The sequence below is a fragment of the Microtus ochrogaster genome, unplaced genomic scaffold, assembly GCF_000317375.1.
Source record: "Microtus ochrogaster isolate Prairie Vole_2 unplaced genomic scaffold, MicOch1.0 UNK129, whole genome shotgun sequence".
Taxonomy (NCBI): Eukaryota; Metazoa; Chordata; class Mammalia; order Rodentia; family Cricetidae; genus Microtus; species Microtus ochrogaster.
In genome coordinates this window covers 510,642-531,744 of record NW_004949227.1, presented here as the reverse complement: position 1 = coordinate 531,744, position 21,103 = coordinate 510,642, and the positions used below count along the sequence as shown (strand labels likewise).

General features: G+C 51.9%; 1 protein-coding gene across 1 annotated transcript; it reads left to right on the top strand.

The window, feature by feature from the left end:
* Positions 1–1,314: 1,314 nt before the first annotated feature.
* Bgn (biglycan) lies at positions 1,315–13,782 on the top strand. Its single transcript, XM_005371827.2, has 8 exons — positions 1,315–1,458; positions 8,866–9,117; positions 9,493–9,605; positions 10,134–10,347; positions 10,967–11,077; positions 11,229–11,322; positions 11,465–11,603; positions 12,463–13,782. The coding sequence occupies exons 2-8, from the start codon at positions 8,877–8,879 to the stop codon at positions 12,658–12,660; spliced, it is 1,110 nt and encodes a 369-aa protein (XP_005371884.1). The 5' UTR covers positions 1,315–1,458; positions 8,866–8,876; the 3' UTR covers positions 12,661–13,782.
* The last annotated feature ends 7,321 nt before the right edge of the window (positions 13,783–21,103 follow it).

Genomic DNA, 21,103 nt, shown 5'->3' with positions numbered 1-21,103 from the left:
TGTGTGTGTGTGTGTGTGTGTGTGTGTGTGTTAGGCAAAACCAACAGCCTCAGTCTGGGGGGGGGGGCTGTGTGCTCCCCAGTCTCCTGGTCTGGAACATAGAATCCAAAGGTGCCCACAGGCTCCCAACACATATCCAGCTTCTTCCATTTTTCTCCTTTCTGCAACAAGAGGAAGAGCATCTTGAAGGAAAAGCACCACAGCTGGACACTGAGCTGATTCTGGCTCCAGGCAAAATACTTACTAGAACCTCTGTCCCCGGCTTGAAACCTGTAGTGACCCTCACCCCTCACTCTGATCTCTTGCCAGTGGGCTTCTGCTTCCCTCCTTGTTTGCCCTTCCCTGCTCTTGGTCCTTCGCTCCTTCTTCAGATTTCAGTGGGGCTCCCTGATTCAATCTCTCACCACCTAAGGGCTCTCGCCTTTATATCTCGCAAACTTCACTAGCAAAGGAGAATTAGATGTCACACTAGGGACCATGACTCATTTGGGCCCTCAAGAAGCAGCTGAGGCTTGGCAGGTTAGCCCAGTTATGCCCTAAAAGTGACCAGAGAAAATGCCCCCAGCAGAGACCATGGTTATGGTATCCTAGCCACCCTGTAGGGGTTGAGCAAGATGAGGGACTTGGTTCTTCTTCTCCAAATCAACTTTGCCAATTTCTCAAAGGCTTCAGGGAGGTGAGCCAAGAAGGTCTCCAGAATCTGGGGACAAATCCCTTTTTAAAGGAGGAAGGGATGGGGAGGAAAGGCTTACAGAGCCCCTAGGAGCCTGGATCAAGCCCTTCCAGAAGCCTACCATACACTACTCTCTAATCCCCAAACCACCCACTTATTTCAGACCAGGCAGAGTTCTGGGTAGAATTAGGACAGAATTCCAGGGCCTCTCACTATCCTAGCCATAAGGCTACCTCCTTTCATCTCTCGTTTTCTTCTGCCTGTCAGCATGCCAGCAAGCACCTCAGTGTCCCCATTTGAGCAGTGGAAAGTTTGACTCTGTGAGGCTGTCTGCCCAGAGACACCAAGGGTCTGTCCCTAAGTAAGTGAGTGTGTGTCCTTTCAAAGTGTGCTTGAGGCAGGGGCCAGAGTGGGGGGCATGAGGGGGAGGGGTGCAACACAGCCTAGCTGTCTACAAGAAAATTGCTTCCTTTGAAGCTGCCAGGGGGCTGGGAAGCCTGCCCCCTCCCTCCCAGCTGCCCTTCCTCCCTCCTTTTCTCCCTCTTAGCTCCACCAGCCCCCTCCCTCGTCTCCCTCTCCGCCCCCTCCCTGTTCGTCCCCTCCCTGTCGGCCCGCCCAGCCTTTAGCCTCCCTCCCACCGCCTCTGTCTCCCTCTCTCCACACGAACTGCCCAGGAGTGAGCAGCTGCTCCCGGTTGGCCCTGCCTGAAGGACAGACACACCGACAGCCTGACATCTTAGCCCACCAACTAACCAGCCTGCACCTGGCTGCTTCCCCCTCCCCAGGTAGGGCCTGCTCAAGCCCCAAACTGACTCCACTCTCCCACAAAGACCCCAATCTGTCCTTGCTGTCTTCATTCCTGGCTATGCTGTCACCTCACTAACCCAGAGATGCCCCATAGCAGCCCTACTGAATCTGCTAGCTCAGCCTGGCGTCTGCTGTCCCACTGTCTGTACCTCCACTACTCCCTCCACACCCCAGGGCACCCAACTAAGGCTCCTGGTTCGTGTTCTTTCCTAGATACCTTGTGGCCCCTTTGGTCCTTATCCCATCTCTGCCTCTTCTCCCCACCCTCTTCCCTGAACTTTCTTCCCACTCTTCCTTTCCCTTTCCCCTCTGACCTTGCTTAGCTGATAAACTCATCCATGCTTTCCCTCTCTGCTTGGGGGGGGGGGTAGGGAGCTTCCCCTTGGCTGCTGCCCAGAATATCACTGAGGCAGAGCTGGGTGACTGGCATGCTGGCTCTACCCACAGCCCTAGCCCTTCATGGCAAGGCCCAGGCACACCCTCCATGCCAGCTAGCCTTGCTCTCCCAGCTCAGCCTTCCTTGGGGGCTTGGCACATGGCCAAGTCAGGGAGGATGGAGCCAATGAAAAACTCAGCACCGGCACAGTTTCCCCTTGGACTCCCAGGCACCCCTCAGGCACCTTGCCCTGATATTCCATACTCACCACAGACACAATGCCCTGCCTCCACCCTCTTCTGGGCAAGGGATGGCTCCACCAGAGTCTCAGTGATAGGGGTCCTGGGTTGCCTGCCTGGTTACCTCAATTCTATCTGTTTCCAGAACCCTCTTGAGCTAAGATGCACAATGGGCAGAGAATGGTATAGATGTAGAAAATTGGGCAACTGTGCCATGTTCCCAGGTACAAATATGGCTTAGGGCCCTGAGGGACCCGTCAAGAAAAGGAATCGAGAGAGAGAGAGAGAGAGAGAGAGAGAGAGAGAGAGAGAGAGAGAGAGTCATTTGGGAATTCACCAAGTCTAGTGAGGTTTGGGGGACTGGAGTGCCCTGTCACTACCCCAGGGGTGGGGTCAGGCTCCCATATGCCCAGAGTCAGAGGCACAGGACCCTGCAGGGAGGTGAGGCAGGCAGAGGAAATCTTCATTAAGTCAAGGAAATAGCATCTGAGTGGCTCCAGTTTCCTCTTTAGTAGCTTCTGTCCAAGTTCCTTTGCCCTGCCAGCTTTTTGTCTTGTAATGACTGGGATTGAGACAAGCTGGAGATGCTTCTTCGATGCCAGCAAGGTTTCCAGGGACTGACATCTGGACTTGCAATCAGTTGCCTGTGCCACCCCCACCCTAGGAGAACTTGTGGGTGGCAGAGGTACTTTGTGTGGAACATGGCTGTGTGTGACTGCTGTATGGCTGCTGAAGGCCAAAGGGGGTGACTCTTCAAAGGCAGGCGCTGCGGCTATACTGATGGGAGGATGGCGGTCTGCCTCTAAGCCACCAGGGCAAGGCAGCAGGAGGAGGCTCTGAGCCAGGGAGTGGACAGGGCTCCACAGCCAGCTGGCCACCTGGGTATGGCAGCTGCGCCTCTCTGACCCACTCGTACACTGGCCCACTTTCACTCCACAGGACTCCAGTCCAGTGCTGCTTCTACACCCTGCCCGGAACAGGGGTCAAGGTCCTACTGCATGCAACGCGAATCTGGGACCAGCTAGTTTTAGGGGCCCAGAGGGGTGTGCCAGTCACTGACCATCATGTCAGATAAGTTGCTAGCGCTGGCTCAAATCTTTCTCCAGTCCCTCCCAAGCCCTAGGCTACTGGAGGATTGGCAACATAGTGGGGTAGAAGGAGAAAGGACATTGTGGAGGTGAAAAGGAGCTTTCTTCAGCCACATTCTGTAGCCATCCCATGACAATGTCTGCATTCCTCCAGTCACAGTGTCAAGACCTCAGAGGAAGAATTTGTAATTAAGGCTATACTTGACAATTTGCACTAGGATCCCCCCTAGGTCACTCAATTCCTGTTACCCGGTGTTGAGGTGAAGTGGGGACTCCATTTTAGTCTCCCTCTTGCCTGGGCTCTCTCATCATGATCTTTCTCCTGCTCTCCCTGGAGAAACGGAGTCCCATGAGTCTACCCAGAAGTCACTAGTCCTTAGACAGGATTCTCAGCATGCCTCCCCCATGAGGCAGCAATACTGAGAGCCCCTAATACTCCAACTACTGGAACTTCTCAGCTTCATCGATCCTCCACAACTTCCCCCCTGACTCCATCCACATCCACCATGACTCCCTCCGGCTCCTCCTCCTTTGTCCCTGATCTAAAATGCCATACCCATCTTCTAGTCTGGCCCCCACATGCCAATAGTCCAAGCAGCAGGCCCACCCCATTGTAAGGAGGCCAATTGGTTGTAGGGAGACACCCCAACACAGGACCTCCCTCATGCCAAGAAGTAGGGGAGCAGTGTGAATGAATGTTCCCGGATACCTAGCCATAGATAGACCAAAGATTTCAGGGCAGGTCCAGTCCCCCTAAAAGGCAAACTAACCAGGGGACTCCTGCTCTGGCCCTGCCCACTGAATTCTGGGGCAATTGGCATTGTTTCTCAACCCTTCCTCACCCCCAGGAGACTCTCATTCCTTTGTGCTCAGGCACACTGGGATGGGGAAGGCCAGCAGCATCACATATTACACCTGGACCACCCACAGAGTCCTTTCTGCAAATCTCACAGGGTGGGGGTGTGGCTCACGGAAGAGAGAGTGTGGTTCACACTTGTCCCACCTAAGACCGTCCTCTAGCCTTCCAGAAACAACAGATTCAGGCGTTCTCAGAGGGAGGCTAGAGTTTGCTGTGCCAAATCCTCTGGTTCTCGAGAGCCAGGCTTTGTCTTCTGCCCTCTTCCAGGCCATTAAGTCCCTTACCCCACTTTTATATTTCTCAGTCAAAGACGCCTCGGATAAATACGGGACTCCAGGGGTGTTTCTTCACTCTAATTACCTTCTTCCCTGATTCCAAGTCCAGAAAGCCCCAGGTGTGGCCGTTCCATGGGCTTTAGTGGCTGAAAATCAAGAGGTCTTTCCCAACTGACTGCATAAGGCTGGGAACCTCAGGCAGAGCTCCTGGCAACCTGGTATTGGGGAGAGAGTTCAGAAACCCCAAGACATGGGAAGAAAGGGGACTTTCTGGGATCTGGAACGTGTTGCCTTGCTACTCTCTCAAGGAGCAGGGATTGGAATGGTCAGGTAGACAGACATAGTAACCTCTCAGCCTGACTCTTACCTCACTGTGAGGCTGTGGGAAAGAGTTTGGGACAAATTCTCTTAGCCTCACTTACTAGGTGCCTATCAAATGTTAAAAGCATTCTGGTCACCAGGGGCTGGGTAGGAAAAGAAAGCACTTGAGTCTCCTCTTCCACCATTGAGAAGTGACAACATCCTTCTCTCCTTTGAAAACTCTAGGAGCCCAGACTTTGTTACTAAATGGGAGGAGGTGGGTGGACACATGGGTCAGGTGCAAAGGGGCCAGGAAATGTAGTACCTCCAACTGACCAGGGTCATCTGCCATCAGGCTCCTTTCCAGAAGTTTCTCAGTAGAGCATGAGCAAGCAATAGAAAGCTCTCCCTCAATGCACTCACCACCTCTCTATACATACTCCAGGGACTTCTGACTCCTGAATTCAGGTACAGCCCACCCCAAGTCTGTTGGAGAGCTGTATCTGACTGCCCAGATACTCTGCCAGTACCAGGGCCACAGGCGGTAAGATGTGGCCCTGGCCAGCTTGACTTGGACTCTGATCACCTTAGGGCATACAGGAAAGAAAGCACACATCCCATCCCTCTGGTTGACACTTAAATGTTAAGCTGGAGCTAGGTGGCCTTAGAGGGCAGCAAGAAGCAGGTCAGGTGTCAGCTCACCTTTGATGATCAGAGGAAGGCAAAACAGTGCCTACTGTCTCCTGTCTCTTACACATTTCCCCACCTGCACAGTCCCAGGAGCCCAGCAGAACTTAGTAGAAGGCAGCATCGTCCAGTTGACGTAGGGTTACTCAGCAGGGCCCAATCCCCCAGAAGGAGGCTGCTGAAACTGTACTTGGTGTCTGCTCCTTGGCAGATGCCAGCCCCACATCTTCAGGCAAGCTCCCATAGCCTGCCAGACCTCAAGCCTTGCCCCTGCCGCCCTTGGCCTGGCCTGAATGCCTGGCACAGCTCTTCCATGTTCTCAGAGACTGCCAGCATGTCTTGCTTGGCTGTGGCCAGGAGCAATCCTGAGTGGAGAACTACACTGGCTTTCAGAGGGACAGACAAGGAGGGCCCTATTGGGGTGGTGACACAGGCTCCAGGAAGCCCGTCCCCTTCCCTTGTTCGCACTTGCCCTTGCCAAGCTCAGCTCACCATGATGATGACTTCTTTCCTTTGCTCTGATGAGCTAGCACTCAGCTAGATCAGAGCTCACTTTGATGGAGCAGAAGCTCAGCCGAAGAGGCCCATGAAGGGAGACTGAGGCCTGGAAGCCCCCATGGCAGAAGAAAGTAGGACTGGAGTAACTTTCTATAGGTCTTACAGAGTCTGCCCACAGAAGATCCCTTCCTGACTACAACTTTGCCTGCCTCCTCAGTGTATGGAGATGAAGGCTCAGTTTGAGGGAGCTGAGGAAGGGAGGCATGTGAGACTCTCTGCAGTACCCCACTGTCACCATAATCCCACTTAGTGATTTAGTGACTCTCCCACCCATCCTGGGTCTCTGCATTACCCATGTATAGGCCCAGCGTTTCCCAGAAGCTACCCTCATTCGTGGATGAAAAGCAGGACTGAAAGCTCAGACCCTAGAGTGACCAAAGCTGTACTCTCTGTTCAGGCTGAGTAAACAGGGGACTTGGGAGCAATCAGTTCTCTCATCCATAAAGTGGTACTATTGGCGGTGCAGACCTACCCTCTGTACTCTCTTAATTTAATGGATCCCCTTCTCTGGCTCTGTGTCTGGCACACCCCCCTTCCCTGAAGAATATGGGAACTGAATCTAGTGTCAGTTTTTGAGTGAAAATGAGGGCTGTGCTAGGAAGCCTGCCTGGTACCCACCTCTTAAGCCTTGAGCCCTGAAAAAAAAAAACCATCATCCTGCCTCTGTACAGTCCTTGAGCCTCCTACACCAGGATGAGCCTGGACTGGAACTCACAACAGCCTGGGATCCCCCTGTCTCATCCTCCTAGCCCTTTGTGGATCCCCACACCAATGCCCCTTCAAATCTAGTCATATAAACCCACCTAGGGTTCTGTAGCTCCTTTCTCTTGGTGGAGCCAGCTTTTAATCCGAACAGGCTGCAGTGCCTATAGAGGAACATTGCACCCTGAGTGTCTGTGAACCACACAAGGTGTCTCAGGAGATTCCTGCCTAGGGAAGGGGTGCCCTGTGGAGATCTCCAGGCCACTCTAGTTCCAAAGGACCTGGGTTTGTCCCAAAAAGATGGCGCTCTGTCCAACTGCATCCCCTATCCATGCCACCTCCCGATTCCTGACCTGTACAGGAGGATTGTGGGTCCTGCAGCTCAGGTGGGCATAAATTCTAGCCTTGACTCATCTTTCTGCAGGATAGTGTTGGCAGAGGGGACAGGCAGGTGGGTGGGGCAGTGCCTCACTCCTTCCCTGCCATTCCATCTTGCTCTCTGGCCTCCCTTCTGCCTCTTTTGCCTGCTCTGGGCTGCTCTTGCTCCTCCTCCCAGCCCTTCTGGTCCATCTGCCCTGGACAAGATCCCCACCCTGTTCTAGAGGCCATGGGCTGAAAGATGACAGATCTTTCTAGCTACTCTGGGGTCAAGACCTTCTGGGGAATCTCCTGTGTCTTGCTAGGCCAGGCTTGGATGGGCAACTTGAGGCTACTTGGGAGGAATGAGGGAAGACGGACACTCACCAAGCTGAGGACTTCTGCAGATAAAAAGGAAACTGAGCTGAGCCTTTGCCTGTGGCCCCTACTTTGCTGTGTGATCTTTGGGTATCAGAAAGGCTGCTCTATTCTCTCCAGGAAGCAGCTCATCACTACCTATGTGAGGCCCTTCTGTATACTGGTATAAGATAGGAACCTGGGCAAGCCATGAGAACCACCGGGGTTGGGTTTCTGTGGGGGGGGGTGTCTCCCTACTACATACACACACACACACACACACACACACACACGCACAAACCTGGGATTTTTCAAGCAATAACATAGGGTAAGATTTCTTCTGGGGCTGACATTCACTAGATGGGCAGTGCTTGTGCATAACCAAAACGGGGTGTCCCAGCACCCCACTTCACTGCTGCTGAGGATTTCAAAATAGCAGGGAGTGCAGCCCCCTCATCAACTTGGCTCCTTCCACTTTTGCCTCCAGCAATTGAGATCAGAGGGGTTTAGTTAGCCCAGATGGAGCCCCAAATATCCCAGCTTTCCCACCAAAATGTGCCCCATACGAGGCCTCCTTGAGCTGGGGCTGCTGCAAGTCTTCAAGAGGCTGGGCTTCCTTTCCACACATGCACCAGGATAACCCCCAGACATCCAAGCCTGGGAGACTAGCAAGGCCAACATGGATCCCCTATTTAGAAAATGGGATGAACAGGCCAAAATACCCTGAGCCCTTGCTATGGAGTTGGGCAAGGAGTGGTAAGTGAGGCAGGGGCTCAGCCTTGTCCTACAGACTAGGCCATGCTTGCGTAGTTAAATGCAGGAGGAAGAAACAGAAGATGTGGGTGCTGCAGGTTCGGGCAGCGCAGTCTCCACCCCCGCCCCACTGCCTCAGCCTGGGGGGCCTCTAGACAAGCCCAACCCTGCCCTGTTACTCTGACAACAGCTTACCCTGATGCCAGGGCCATGGGCATAAAGAAAGCAGAGATAGACATGGGAGCCCCGAGTTCTGCAGACTGAGTCCTGCGAAATGAAAGGAAGGGAGCTGCCAAGGGCTAATCCCCTAATTCCCAGGACCTTTGCTTGGTGTTGCTACAGCATTAGAGAATCTCTCTGTCTCTGTCTCTCTCTGTGTGTGTCTCTCTCTCCCCTCCCCTCCCACCTCGTGTCTTGGCCTCTGAACCTTCTCAGAACAGCATGGGCACTGTGGAGAGGTTCAGACTGTGAAAGGATGACTCATTCATCGCCCACTTAAACTAAGAGCATCCAAATCTCCCAAGCTCACTCTCAGGAAAGATTGCGGGTGGGGGATGGGGGGCGGGGCAATAGCTGGGTTTCCTCTCAGCCTCCAGTTGGCCTCACTGACCTCTAGCCCTCAGGCAGTGAGGCAGGCTCTGGCTGACTCAATGGTGGTGGGGGCAACCTTGAGCTAAATGGGAAGACATTTCATTGCCCAATGAAACCAACTCATTCCAGCACTCCTACCCCAGCTGGTGCTTCTTACCCATACCTCTTCCCTCTGCTGCCTCTTGTGAGGGATAGAGGAACACAGTGCCAACACATGGCCCTTCTCACGTTTTTTGCTCCCAGGAACATTCACCATGAGTCCCCTGTGGCTACTCACCTTGCTGCTGGCCCTGAGCCAGGCCCTGCCCTTTGAGCAAAAGGGCTTCTGGGACTTCACCCTGGACGATGGACTGCTCATGATGAATGATGAGGAGGCTTCAGGCTCAGACACGACCTCAGGTGTCCCCGACCTGGACTCTGTCACACCTACCTTCAGTGCCATGTGTCCTTTCGGCTGCCACTGCCACCTGCGGGTTGTTCAGTGCTCCGACTTGGGTGAGTCACTAGGCAGTTTAAGGTGAGAGTGTCCAGAGAGGTACCGGCCCTGCCTGGGAGCCCCTCCTAAAGAGGACACATGGGCTGTCCTGTGAGATGGGTATAGAATGGTAGGGATGGGGATGCTATGAGTCACCACAGGCTCAGGTATTGTGGTATGAGTGTATGTGGGTGTCCAGTGTCTGGCATGTGAAAAGCAAGTAGAATGCAAGCTTGGAGCTGGCACCCATTAGCTCAGAGTCTCTGCATTTGTACTAGTGTCTCTGGGCATGCCCATATGCATGTGTGTGCCCAGCAGCTGTGGGCACCTTTACACCAGCTGTGACAGCAGACAGGATGAGCCAGGCTTATGCTGGTGATGATGCTGGTCCCCAGGTCTGAAGACTGTGCCCAAGGAAATCTCACCTGACACCACACTGCTAGACCTGCAGAACAACGACATCTCTGAGCTCCGCAAGGATGACTTCAAAGGCCTTCAGCACCTCTATGTAAACTTCCTTTTGTCCCCTGTCCTTTCTGAGGAGCAGGGGAGAGTTTGATGTTTCTCTAGCTGGGAGGAGGGATGCTCACAAATGGGACTTGGAAGAGGGACTGGGAACCAATGGAGCTGAGATAAGTCTGGCCCTGGCTGAGGTGGGAACACCCAAGACCATGGATTATGTGCACGGGCACAAGACAAAATTCCTCGGGTCAGTTCCCTTTTTGACTGAAAACTTTGCATTTTACTGGCTCCTCTGAGCAACACAAAGAGAGTAGATTCTGTTGTTGCTCTTGGAGAAACTGACTATCAGACTGTGCTGGTCAGTAATGGCATTCCCAGGGCAGCTTGGAGCTAAACTTAACCTTAGCTCCTTGCCATGCACTCTGCTCACAAACACTGACTGACCTCCAAGAAACCTCCAAGAAACAGGTTCAGATGCCTCTCAAGTGCTATCAGTAGTTAAGTTCAGGAGGCAGAAGAGGGAAGGTGGTGTCAGGGGTTGGGATGCTTACCTTGGTCCCCTGCCCTGCCTCAGGCCCTGGTCCTGGTAAACAATAAGATCTCCAAGATCCATGAGAAGGCCTTTAGCCCTTTGCGGAAACTGCAGAAACTCTACATCTCCAAGAACCACCTGGTGGAGATTCCTCCCAACCTGCCCAGCTCCCTGGTAGAGCTACGCATCCATGACAACCGTATCCGCAAAGTGCCCAAGGGCGTGTTCAGCGGGCTCCGGAACATGAACTGCATTGGTGAGAGTCAGGCATAAAGGAGCCAGGTAGAGGAGATCCCTTCCAGCCAGGGCAGTTGGGTCCTGGACTGTCCTGTACTAGTGGGGAAGCCCTGTATGCCTCAGAATGTTCCAAAAGCTTGATTCAGGGCACAATGAAGGACACTGGGGTGGGTTTAAAGACTCAGGTAAAGAAAGAGTTTCAAAAGTAGTCTAAAAGAAGATTATTATGCTTCTTGACAAAAGCCCAGTTTGCATAATCATCGTGGGTAAAGGGATGGTATAGGACACAGGAAGAAGAGAGAATGGAGAAGGGCAGCAGACCACCATAGCAGCAGAGATTGGAAGCCCTGACTTTCTGGAAGTTCTGACTTTTTCTCTGCCTCTCCTATCTAATACTTTCCTATGCCTATCTGATACTTTCCTATTGCTTCCCAACTCCCAGAGGCCAAGAACAGTGCCAGATCTTTGAACTAGTCATCTTGAACAGATGGAGTTTTCAGTTAGTTAGCAGGGCAAATTCTTAAACTGCTTTCTAGAGGAGGTAGGAAGAGTCAGCAACCAGCATCTCCCCAGCCCAGAAAAGAATGGTGTGTGGGGTGCCACTGATTGGCTCCAGGCTGACAGGGCTTCTCTCCTAGAGATGGGTGGGAATCCCCTGGAGAACAGCGGCTTTGAACCAGGAGCCTTTGATGGCCTGAAGCTCAACTACCTGCGCATCTCAGAGGCCAAGCTCACTGGCATCCCCAAAGGTAGGAGAGTGTCAGTGCCCTACCTCCAGGAGCATTGAAGGGGGTTTGTCCAGTATACTGGATCAGGACTGCCCTCCTGGAGCAGAGAGGGATTTCTTTCTACCTGCTCCAGACTCTGCACTTAACTGCCAGCATGCTCTCTTCTGAATAGATCTCCCTGAGACCCTGAATGAACTTCACCTGGACCACAACAAAATCCAGGCTATCGAGTTGGAGGACCTACTTCGCTACTCCAAGCTGTACAGGTGAGGCTGGGACAGTCCTTGGGGGCTGCAGGGCTCCATCAGTAAATGGGGCAACTCATAGGGTGGCACCCAAGTCCCTGTGCTCTATTCCAGGTCCTCCTCCCCTCAAGCCTCTGATGACTTCTAATTTACTTCTCTTCAGGCTGGGCTTAGGCCACAACCAGATCCGAATGATTGAGAATGGGAGCCTGAGTTTTCTGCCCACCCTGCGGGAGCTCCATTTGGACAACAATAAGCTGTCCCGGGTGCCTGCTGGCCTCCCAGACCTCAAACTCCTCCAGGTGAGAGCTGGCTCTCCAGGGCTGGGTAGGAGCATGACACCAGCCTCTGAACTGCCTGCCTCCCCTGAGCCCATTTTTTAAGGGACCCAGGGTAGAGAGCATAAGAGGACCTAGATTGCTCCCAGGGTCCCAGGTCCTCATTCAGACCCCACTGAAGTGGTGTGCACTCTCTGTTTGCACCGAGGCAGTACTAACTCCCATCTGTGGGATCTCTTGAGAAGGGGAGCCTCCCTCTTTGACTTAGCTTCCAGCCACATAGGCAAACTAGGTCTTTCCCAGCCCTGTTCTGGACTTCAATTTTATGTCAACTCCATTCATGATAGAAAGCACATTCATCCTCCCCTGGGGCAGCACATGCCAGGCTGAGAGCACCCTCTACTGGCCAGTGACCTTACTACACCAGTGAGCTCCTAACCAAAGCACCATATCTCCTACATAGATAACGTATGAGGATCACTGTTTGCTTCCTACATCAGCCTCATTCTACCAAACATAGCCCCCACCCCACCCATCGCAACTCACCTCTCGCTATACACCTCACCTGAGCCCCTCATCCTGCCCTGGGTTCAATCATACGCCAGTACTCTAATCACAGCCAATTCCCACTAACACACTCGGGTCATTGTTCTCTTCTGAATTGGGTGAAGCATCACCAACTGGCCATCAAAGGGTGAGCATGAAATGACACTAGGAAGTGACCGATGGAGTTAAATATGGAGGCAGGCCCTACCACTCTTACATCTGCCCTCCATCTTGCCTCCAGCCTATAACACCCACCCAGGCTGGGACAGAGTGGGAAGGGTGGTCTATGGCCCTGGGCCCTGATGAAAATCCCCAGTCACATCCCCTCTGCCCCCAGGTGGTCTATCTGCACTCCAACAACATTACCAAGGTGGGCATCAACGACTTTTGCCCCATGGGCTTCGGAGTCAAGAGAGCCTACTATAACGGCATCAGCCTCTTCAACAACCCTGTGCCCTACTGGGAAGTGCAGCCAGCCACCTTCCGCTGCGTCACTGACCGCCTGGCCATCCAGTTTGGAAATTATAAGAAGTAGAGGCAGTAGTAGCCACAATGGTAGCCTTGGTGAGAGTCTCTGAGGAGCATAACCAGACAGATGTTCCACAGGGGAAGGGGAAGCAAAGAAGCAAAGCCCCCTCACCACACACACACACACACACACACACACACACACACACACACACACACACACACACCTTTGTTCCCCAACACTAACTCACTGCCCCAGCTCAGCCTCCCCTGGCTCCCAAGCCTGCACGTATGCACATGGCATGGCCCTCTCGCCTGTTCCCCTCAGCTTTTGAGATTTAACACTCACCTTCCATGTCCACTCAAAGACTCCCTATAAATCTTTCTTCTTGTCTGTTCTGACACCCAGCTGCCGGTGGCAGGAGGAGCTAGCAAGTGTGGACACAGAACACTACCACAGCTACTGTTCTCTCCAGACATGTGTTCCTCTTCTTCCTCATCAATGTCTGTCTTGGACCCTACCTGCTGCCCTTGCCCTCTGGTGATCCCGAGTTTCCAACCTGTCCATCCCAGGCATTACCTGGCTCTACTAACTCTCCAGCCCTGCCATGCTTCCTTTTAGGGTAGTAGATATCTCCCCTGCCATCTCTGGACCCTGTTCATATCTCTCTAGCTCTATATCTCTTTGCCTAGGTCTCTGTCTGTCTCTCTATTTCTGTCTCTGTCTCTCTCTTACACACATACACACACACACACACACACACACACACACACACACACACACACACACACACTGACCATCCCCTAGGCTGCTTTCTGCTTCATAGGTCTCTGACCAGGCCTTGCACAAACAAATCTGTGGGCAACTATCTCCGTGATTGCCCTGCGCAGCACTTGACCCCCAGCCCTGGAGGAGGCTGGAAAGTAGAGGCCCAGAATCCTGCCCATATTGTCCAGGAAGGGGCCATACTCTGCTACCAAGATGAGGAGCAGGAAGCTTCATAGACCCTGAAGAGGCTCAGCAGGCCACCAGAGCCTCTAGAACCAGTTTGCATTGGCCCGTGCCTTCACCCTAAGATGGCTAGGTCCCTTCCCCTCACCCCTGGGTCCCTGCTGGTGAGCAGTTGCACCCAGTTGGAGGGCGTGCTGCTTCTGAGGTTGGTTGTCTTTCAATTAAAGAAACACTGTGCAATATGACTCAGTGCTACTTCTCTGGAACATCATTGGGCATCAAGAAGAGAACAGAGGTGAAACAAGGGACCTGCTCAGACCACCTCCAAGGTTCTGCATTTCCATGCTCCCTTCCAGTCCTTGCCCTCAGAAGAAGGCCCTCCTTACCACAGGTCCAAAGATATAAAAGCACATACCAACTGACCAGACATAAGGCTGAGGTCTTGTCTGCTTTCCCGCTCCTTTCTTGGTCCTTCCATTGCTCCAGCTGTTCTTGATCTGCACCCAAAAAGCAGGCCACACCTGAGGTGATATCTGCCTTCCCGGTGTGGAGCATTTGTGAAGCACCTTCTGGCTATGGGATAACAAGCTAGGACCTACTCTCTTCAGAAGGGGAACTTCAATACTCCAGCAGATCCCTGTATGCCTGTCTAGATGGAATTAGGGGAACAGAGTAATTCCAGAGCCCTGTTGCAGTTTGAGTAGTGACTAGTACCTGTGCTGACACTAGGAAAGGGCAGAGGGGAGGAGCCCTTGGCATCAGGCAGTATACTGGTACAGCTACTTGGGCCAGTCTGGCTTGCCCTCCCATTCAGTACCCCACAGGTCCCTGAGAGCTGAGAACAGGCTGCAGCTGGATCATGATGGAGGCTCTAGTTTGGGTTCAGGAAGGCAAACCCACTGGGAATACAAGCTGCCCTGAAAAGAAACAGAAGCCCCTGAGGGCTGAAGGGAGCCCATGCTAAGTACAAGGCCTCCTGCTCAGGTCATGGGAACTGGAGCTTCCCTATGCAGTGACAGCCAGACAGCAAAAATAGAGCAGCCAAGGCCAGAGTGAGTGACAGACCAGAAGGGGTTCACCCAGAGGCACTGTCTGTGGTTTCTCACACACAGCCATACTCTTATGCCTGGCCTGGCAACCAAGGCACCAAGTGTCCCCAGGTTTCTCCTTTTGGGGATGGGAGGCACCACTCAGTGTGGTGGCCCAGCGATAGAATGTCACCGAGCAGCATCATAGCACTATTCTGGGGCATGTGCTCCACAGCCTGGCAATCTCTGCTGAGCTGGGCAGACACAGGGCAAGGGCACTGGCCCAGGGCCAGGAGTCAGGGCCTCAGTCCGGTCCCTGTGCTGGTGGGAAGGAGGGGCAGACAGTAATGAGCCCTGGTAGAGACAGAAAGATGAAGTCCTCAGTGTGTTTCTCTGGGGTATGTTCTGGGGGTAGGATTCACCTCAACAGGTCCCACACTGCGTCGCTTTTCCCTTCCTGCCTCTCTCCCTGGCTATTCACCTTTTTTCTCATTTGACTTTCTCTCATTTCAGTAAAGTTTACAAAGCTATCCTCTGCAGATCTCAGATGAGGGGCCCAGTAGGGCACCACCAGCAGCTCAGGAGACAAGTGTTACATAGGTGTTAAGTTCAGAGAAAGGATTCCACAGACAGCTCCTCACTGTATAGACCAAAGGCTGTAAGGCCCCAGAGAGGAGCCCATGAAGCTGGGCTGTCATGGTTAAAGATGGACTCCATCTTCATAGCACTTGGTCTTGGTCACAGGGATAAATGCCTTTGCCTTGGGACTGGAGAGATGGCTCTACAGTTATGAACATTTGCTGCTCTTGCAGAGGACCCAGGTTTGGTTCCCAGAACACAGATTGGTATCTTACAAACAGGGGATCCAAATTCCTTCTTCTAGGCACCAAATGCCCTCTTGCATGGGTACCAGGCTTATGCACGGTGCACGTACATACACTTGAACACACACATACCCATAAGATAGAAATAAATAAATCTTCCATTATGTGTATTTAAATTCTTCAACCTCACTTTACTATTGAATGCATTTCTAATTACCAGATAATGATCTGAGAAAAATCACAGTGAAACCAGGTACGGGGGTGCACTCTCTAATCCTAGCACTTGGGAGGCAGAGGTAAGAGAATCGGAAGTCCACGGCTGACCTTAGCTACATGCGACTCAGTCTAAAAAAACCTACAATTGTATTAAAATAGGCCCTGGGACCCAGCAGTCCCTACCTCAATTTTCGTTAGGTTGGAAAGTAGATTATATTCTGGGCATTGGCTTTGGTCATAGGTAGCCCCATGGTAGTGGATTATGCAGAGCATAGAAGACCAGTTCCAGCCCAACATTTGTTTGAGTATGAGTTCCTGGACTTTGGGACAGACTAAATGAGGAGTGAAAGGAAGAGTACATTGCAGAGTACTCATGACACCAAAGCAGTCCAATGTGCTGAATGGGGGACAATAGGGGAAAGGGGCTGTGGGCACCAGAGCTACCAAAGGCAGTGGGCATGTTCATATATGACTCCAAGCAAAGGCCAGCTGGGCAGCCATAAGACTGGCAAACACTCACGTGTGCACTTATGAACACACTGAGACAGAAATACATAGATGCACACACAAGGATACAAGCTTACATGAATACCTGAAACATATATGAACATACATGCACAGAAACACACATGCACACAGACACAAATTAACACATACACAAGTATACACAAATATATACACAAGCACATATGCACATACAAGTCTATGTATGAAGACAGAAGCACATGTACATAATCTACATAGAAACTCAAGCAAACACACATTAATGATACACAATGTAGACACACATGTGCACATGCGCATATATAAAATAAACATATCTACACAGGCATACCCATTCATGCACTGCATAGAGGGAAACACACAAATAGATACAAATAGATGAACATGTAGAAGTACATACACAGAGTACATAGGAATGTGTGCCATTAGAAACAGCTATTCTATGAACAAGGTAGCTGCCAAGGAGTGGCCTTGGCATGGGTCTAGGATAAGGAATTTTTCTGAGCACTAACTACAGGTCAGGTGCCTTCTGCATTCAATGGGTCCCAGCTGGAGCCTAAGCCAAATCCACTGCTTAGGTTTAAACAAGTCAGATCTTGTAGAAGAGGCAGTTGGCCAGGTATCCTGGACCAGGGCCTAGATGGAAACAGGGCCCCTGGGGGGGGGGGGGAATCTCTCCTTGAAGGGCTTGAGCAGAGGAGGTGAAGGACCTGGAGTGGGGGTCATAGGGCTGCTCTGAAAGTGTGGTTCCAGGCGCTTCCCATGGGTTCCAAGCTCTCCTATGCACTCTGGGATCTCTTGGGAAAACAAAGATCATAGGAAGAGGTAAAGATTCTATTCTGGATACATAAGGTAGAGCCCTTGTTTCCCTTGGGGACCCAGAGAATCCAAGGTAGCCTGGTGATGAAGGGCCCCAGTGCCCACTGCACAAGGAGCGACTAGGGAAGAGGGCAGTGCCCTAGATAGTGACCTGTCCCTGCTCAAGAGAAGTGGTGTTTAAAGAGTCATTGTGTGCATATGTGTATGCAACCCACACACATATGCACACACACAAAACATAGCTGATCAGAGCTTTTCAAAAGTCCCAAGTGTGGGATCTATTGAGGCTAAGCAGGCTGGGAGGTGGCGGGTTATGCAGTGGACAATACTTTGAAAGATGATTCTCCTTGATAACTAAGTTGGGGTTTATATGAGGATCCTTGGACTTCTGTGACAATTATTGCAGCTGATGAAAAACAGTATTATTTATTCTTTTATGGTTCAGGGGTCATGTTGGCAGGGTGGTACTTCCTGATAAGGTCGTGCCTCTTGCAGCTCCTGGTAACTCCTTGTCTTATGGTTACTTCACTAAGCCTCTGTTGTTCACAGTCCCTTATTTCTATATATGTTGGGAATTTCTCTCTGCTTGTCTTAGGATACTGTCATTGTACATGGGGCCTGCCTGAAGCACCAGAGAACATCTGCTCAGCTCACCATTCTTTACTTAGTCACATCTGCAATGACCCTAGTTTCAAATAAAGCCCATTCCAGCAATGGCAATCAGCCAGGATGACTCTCTGGGTTCCTGTCAACGTGCTCCAGGGCTGCAGGTGAATACTGACCCTGGAACATTGGAGATGAGCTATGATGTTAGCCTGGGAAGAGTAGACATGAAAAGAGATGGATAGGTCAGTGTGTACCAAAGGGACCAGGGCCTCTGGACCTGACCAAGAAACTGCCATTCCAGAGGAGGTTGTGACAATCACACTAAGTGGCAGAAGTGAAGTTGAACAAGCAGGGGACATGACCTGGAGGCCAAAAGGAAGCAAGGTGGGTAGCTACAGGGTCCATAGAGTGGAGGTGGCTGGTAGTCGTGACAGAGCAGATTGAGGACTCAGGAAAATGAGAAGGGCTGGACATAAGGAGACCAGCCTGGAAGGTGGTCAGCTGACTGCTTCCTGCAAATTTCTAAGGCTAAGGTGAGATTGCCCAGGAGTAGCATGAAAAGCACAGGAGAGGACCGAGGTCCTGGAGTGGCAGATTCAGACACAGTGGGGGTAAGGGTAGGACCGAGAGGAAAGGAGGGAAAGGACAGGGAGGGAGCAGAGAGTCAGTCTAGTGGCTATCCCCATCATAGACATCTCTGGATCTGTCTCCCTAAGGATTTCCAATGTAGGGAACTGGGACAGGGCTTGGTGTAAGAAAGAACTTTCTAGCAAAAGTCACTAACAACTGGATCCTCCCTCTTCTCACTCTGGACCCAGAGCCCTCAAGACTGGCACAGAAGGACAGTGATACCAGGCATCTTCCCACATTGTAAAAGGCCACAAAGGGGACCCAGTCTGGTGATCTTGGGGAGGGAGGCCACGTTCCTGTGCTTGCAGCTCCTCTGCCCTCATTTGACACCTCATTTGCTAATTTTCTCTAGGTGATTTATTAAGACCCCCACAAGCCTCCACTTGTTCATGGAGAATGTGTGGGCGATAAAGAAGAGCAACTGGAAAGTGGCCAGCTCTGGTGCTTGCAGCCCAGAGTTGCCCTTCAGGGAAGCTGGGGCTGATTCCACTCTTAGTCCCCCTGTTCTGGGCAATGGAGTCAGGAAGTGTACCTGGGGCTCTGAAGTCTATCCAGTCCCTAAGGAACCAGCTGCTGATTCCAAGCATGCCCAAGTTCCAAGACAGCCATGGATCCTCCAGCAGAGCCAATGACACTGTGCTGGGGGTGGGGGGAGCTCTCACCTGGAGGATAGACAGAAGAAAGGGGAAATGGGGACAGTGTAGTGTGTGAGCAACCATGTGAACAGGAGTGTGAGGGAAAGTGAGTGAGCATTAGTGTGGAAAGTAACTGTCTAAGTACTCATGTGTGAATACTCCCCTGTGTGTGTGTGTGTGTGTGTGTGTCTAAGAGAGAGAGAGAGAGAGATGATGATGATGATGATGATGATGATGATGATGATGATAAGTGACTTTGTGAATCAATAGGTATGTGTGGATGAATGAATGCAGGCTAGCTTATATGAGTGTGAGGAAATATGTGTAAGTGACCTTCTGTGAGTGTGAGTGAGCATGTGCCATGTATGAGTGCATGAATGTAGGTACGGGTGAACATGTGAGTAGTGTTTAATGAGTGAGGGTATGGTGTGTGACTGAGCACATGTGTGAATTGCATGAGCATGGGGGTGTGGGGGTGAACATGTGAAGATATGTGTTGGATGAATGAGGAGTGGGGTGAGCTTACAAATATGTATGTTGGGTGCTTGTGGTGTGGGTGAGCACTTGAATGTACATGTCATGTGGGGGCCTGAACGTGAGCATATGAGTGTGCATGTTGGTGGATGTGGACTGAATGTGGGATGGCATGAGTATGTGATGTACATGTTGGCAACTGTGGATGCCTGTAAATGACTGTATGTTTAGTGAACGTGGCTAGGTGTGAATGAGAGAGTGTATATGTTGGGTGACTGTGGGATGGAGGCAAGCACCTGAGTGTACATGTGGGGTGAGTGTAGGAAGTGGTGAGCATGTGCATGCTGCTGAATGTGTTGGGTGAGTGTGGGTTGGGACGAGCACATGAGTATCCATTTTGGTGACTGTGGGATGGTGTGAATGAGTAGAAATGTATGTTGGGTGAGTGTGTGCAAGTGAGCACACGAATGAGCATATGGGGGGAGTGTAAGTGAGCAAGTGAATGTGGACATTGGGTACAGGGTAGGTACGAATATGAGTGTTCACACTGGCTGAGTGTGGAATGGCTGTGTAGTAAGCATGCTGGTGAGTGTGAAGCGGCTATGAATGTGTGTGTGCTCATGTTGTGAGTGTGGGGTAGCTGTATGAATGTGTATGTGAGTGTGCTGAGAAGTGTCAGTATTGGCCCTGGCTTTTTGACAGAACTAGATGCTTCCTGGGGGAGGGGTTGACTATAGGGTGTGACCTTCCCTGGTTCCACCACAGCAGTGCCTTCCTGTGCTTTAGATACGAGTCTTACACAGTGGTAGCTCCTCAAAAACTGCTTTCTCTGAACTTCAGAACCACGTCATTCCCCTTCAATGGTTCCCCCATATCCCTTATCCCAAAGATCTGAAGAATCACTGTCTGGTAGCCACTCCCTTTCAGCAGACACCATTGCATCCCCATCACCCAACTCTGCCTGGTACATAGGCTCCCTTGGTGCCCTGTGTGTTCAGGTTTCTCCCTCTCTTCAGCAGGTGGAGTGACCCCAAGGTCTGGCCCATAGCCTTCTCCTCAGCCCCTACACCTGTTCACAGACCAAAGCAAGGTAGGATCTAGGGTCAGCTTCTGCTGTCCCAGCCACTGGAAAGCTCAGTGCTACAAAGACCAGTGACAGGTGCAGCTCCCCTCTTTAGGTCCAGGGGCACAAAAGGGTGACTGCCCTCACTGGTGCGCATGGGTGTTAGGGGGACATGTGGGTGTCTGCTCTAGGGTATCCCCTATATCTGTGTTTAGGTGTCTACTTTATCCTGGAAAATGGTTGTTGCTTGATAACCTTTAGGGGTCACAGACTGAAAAAATCTGTTATAAGCTCTAGCTTCCCTCTGGGGAAATGTGTTTGAATGCCTGCACTCCCAACGCTTACCAGGCGGTTTCAGACAACCATCAACCACAGGAGCCCACCAAGAGCCCAGAGACCCCAAGCTACAAATCAGCTCCAAACTCCAAGGGTAGAGGGTCTTGAGAGGTGCTGTCCAGTCAAATGCGGGGGCTTTCTTCACCAGCAGCTTATCAGCCCCACTTTCCAACCACGCCCATCGCTATTCTGCCAGTGTCCTTGGAGGGCCATGCCAGGCTAGGAAGTGCTGGCATTCCCTCACATCCTGGGGACAGAAGGGCGCACACCGGGCGCAAGGCTCAGGAGCACCTTGTCCCCAGAGCCTGTTCGCCAGTGCACTGCCCCTCCATCCGCTCCTCCTCCTCCTCCCCCTCTTCCTCCTCCTCTTCCTCCTCCTCCTCTTCTAGCACCATCACCACCACCAACACCACCAACACCTCC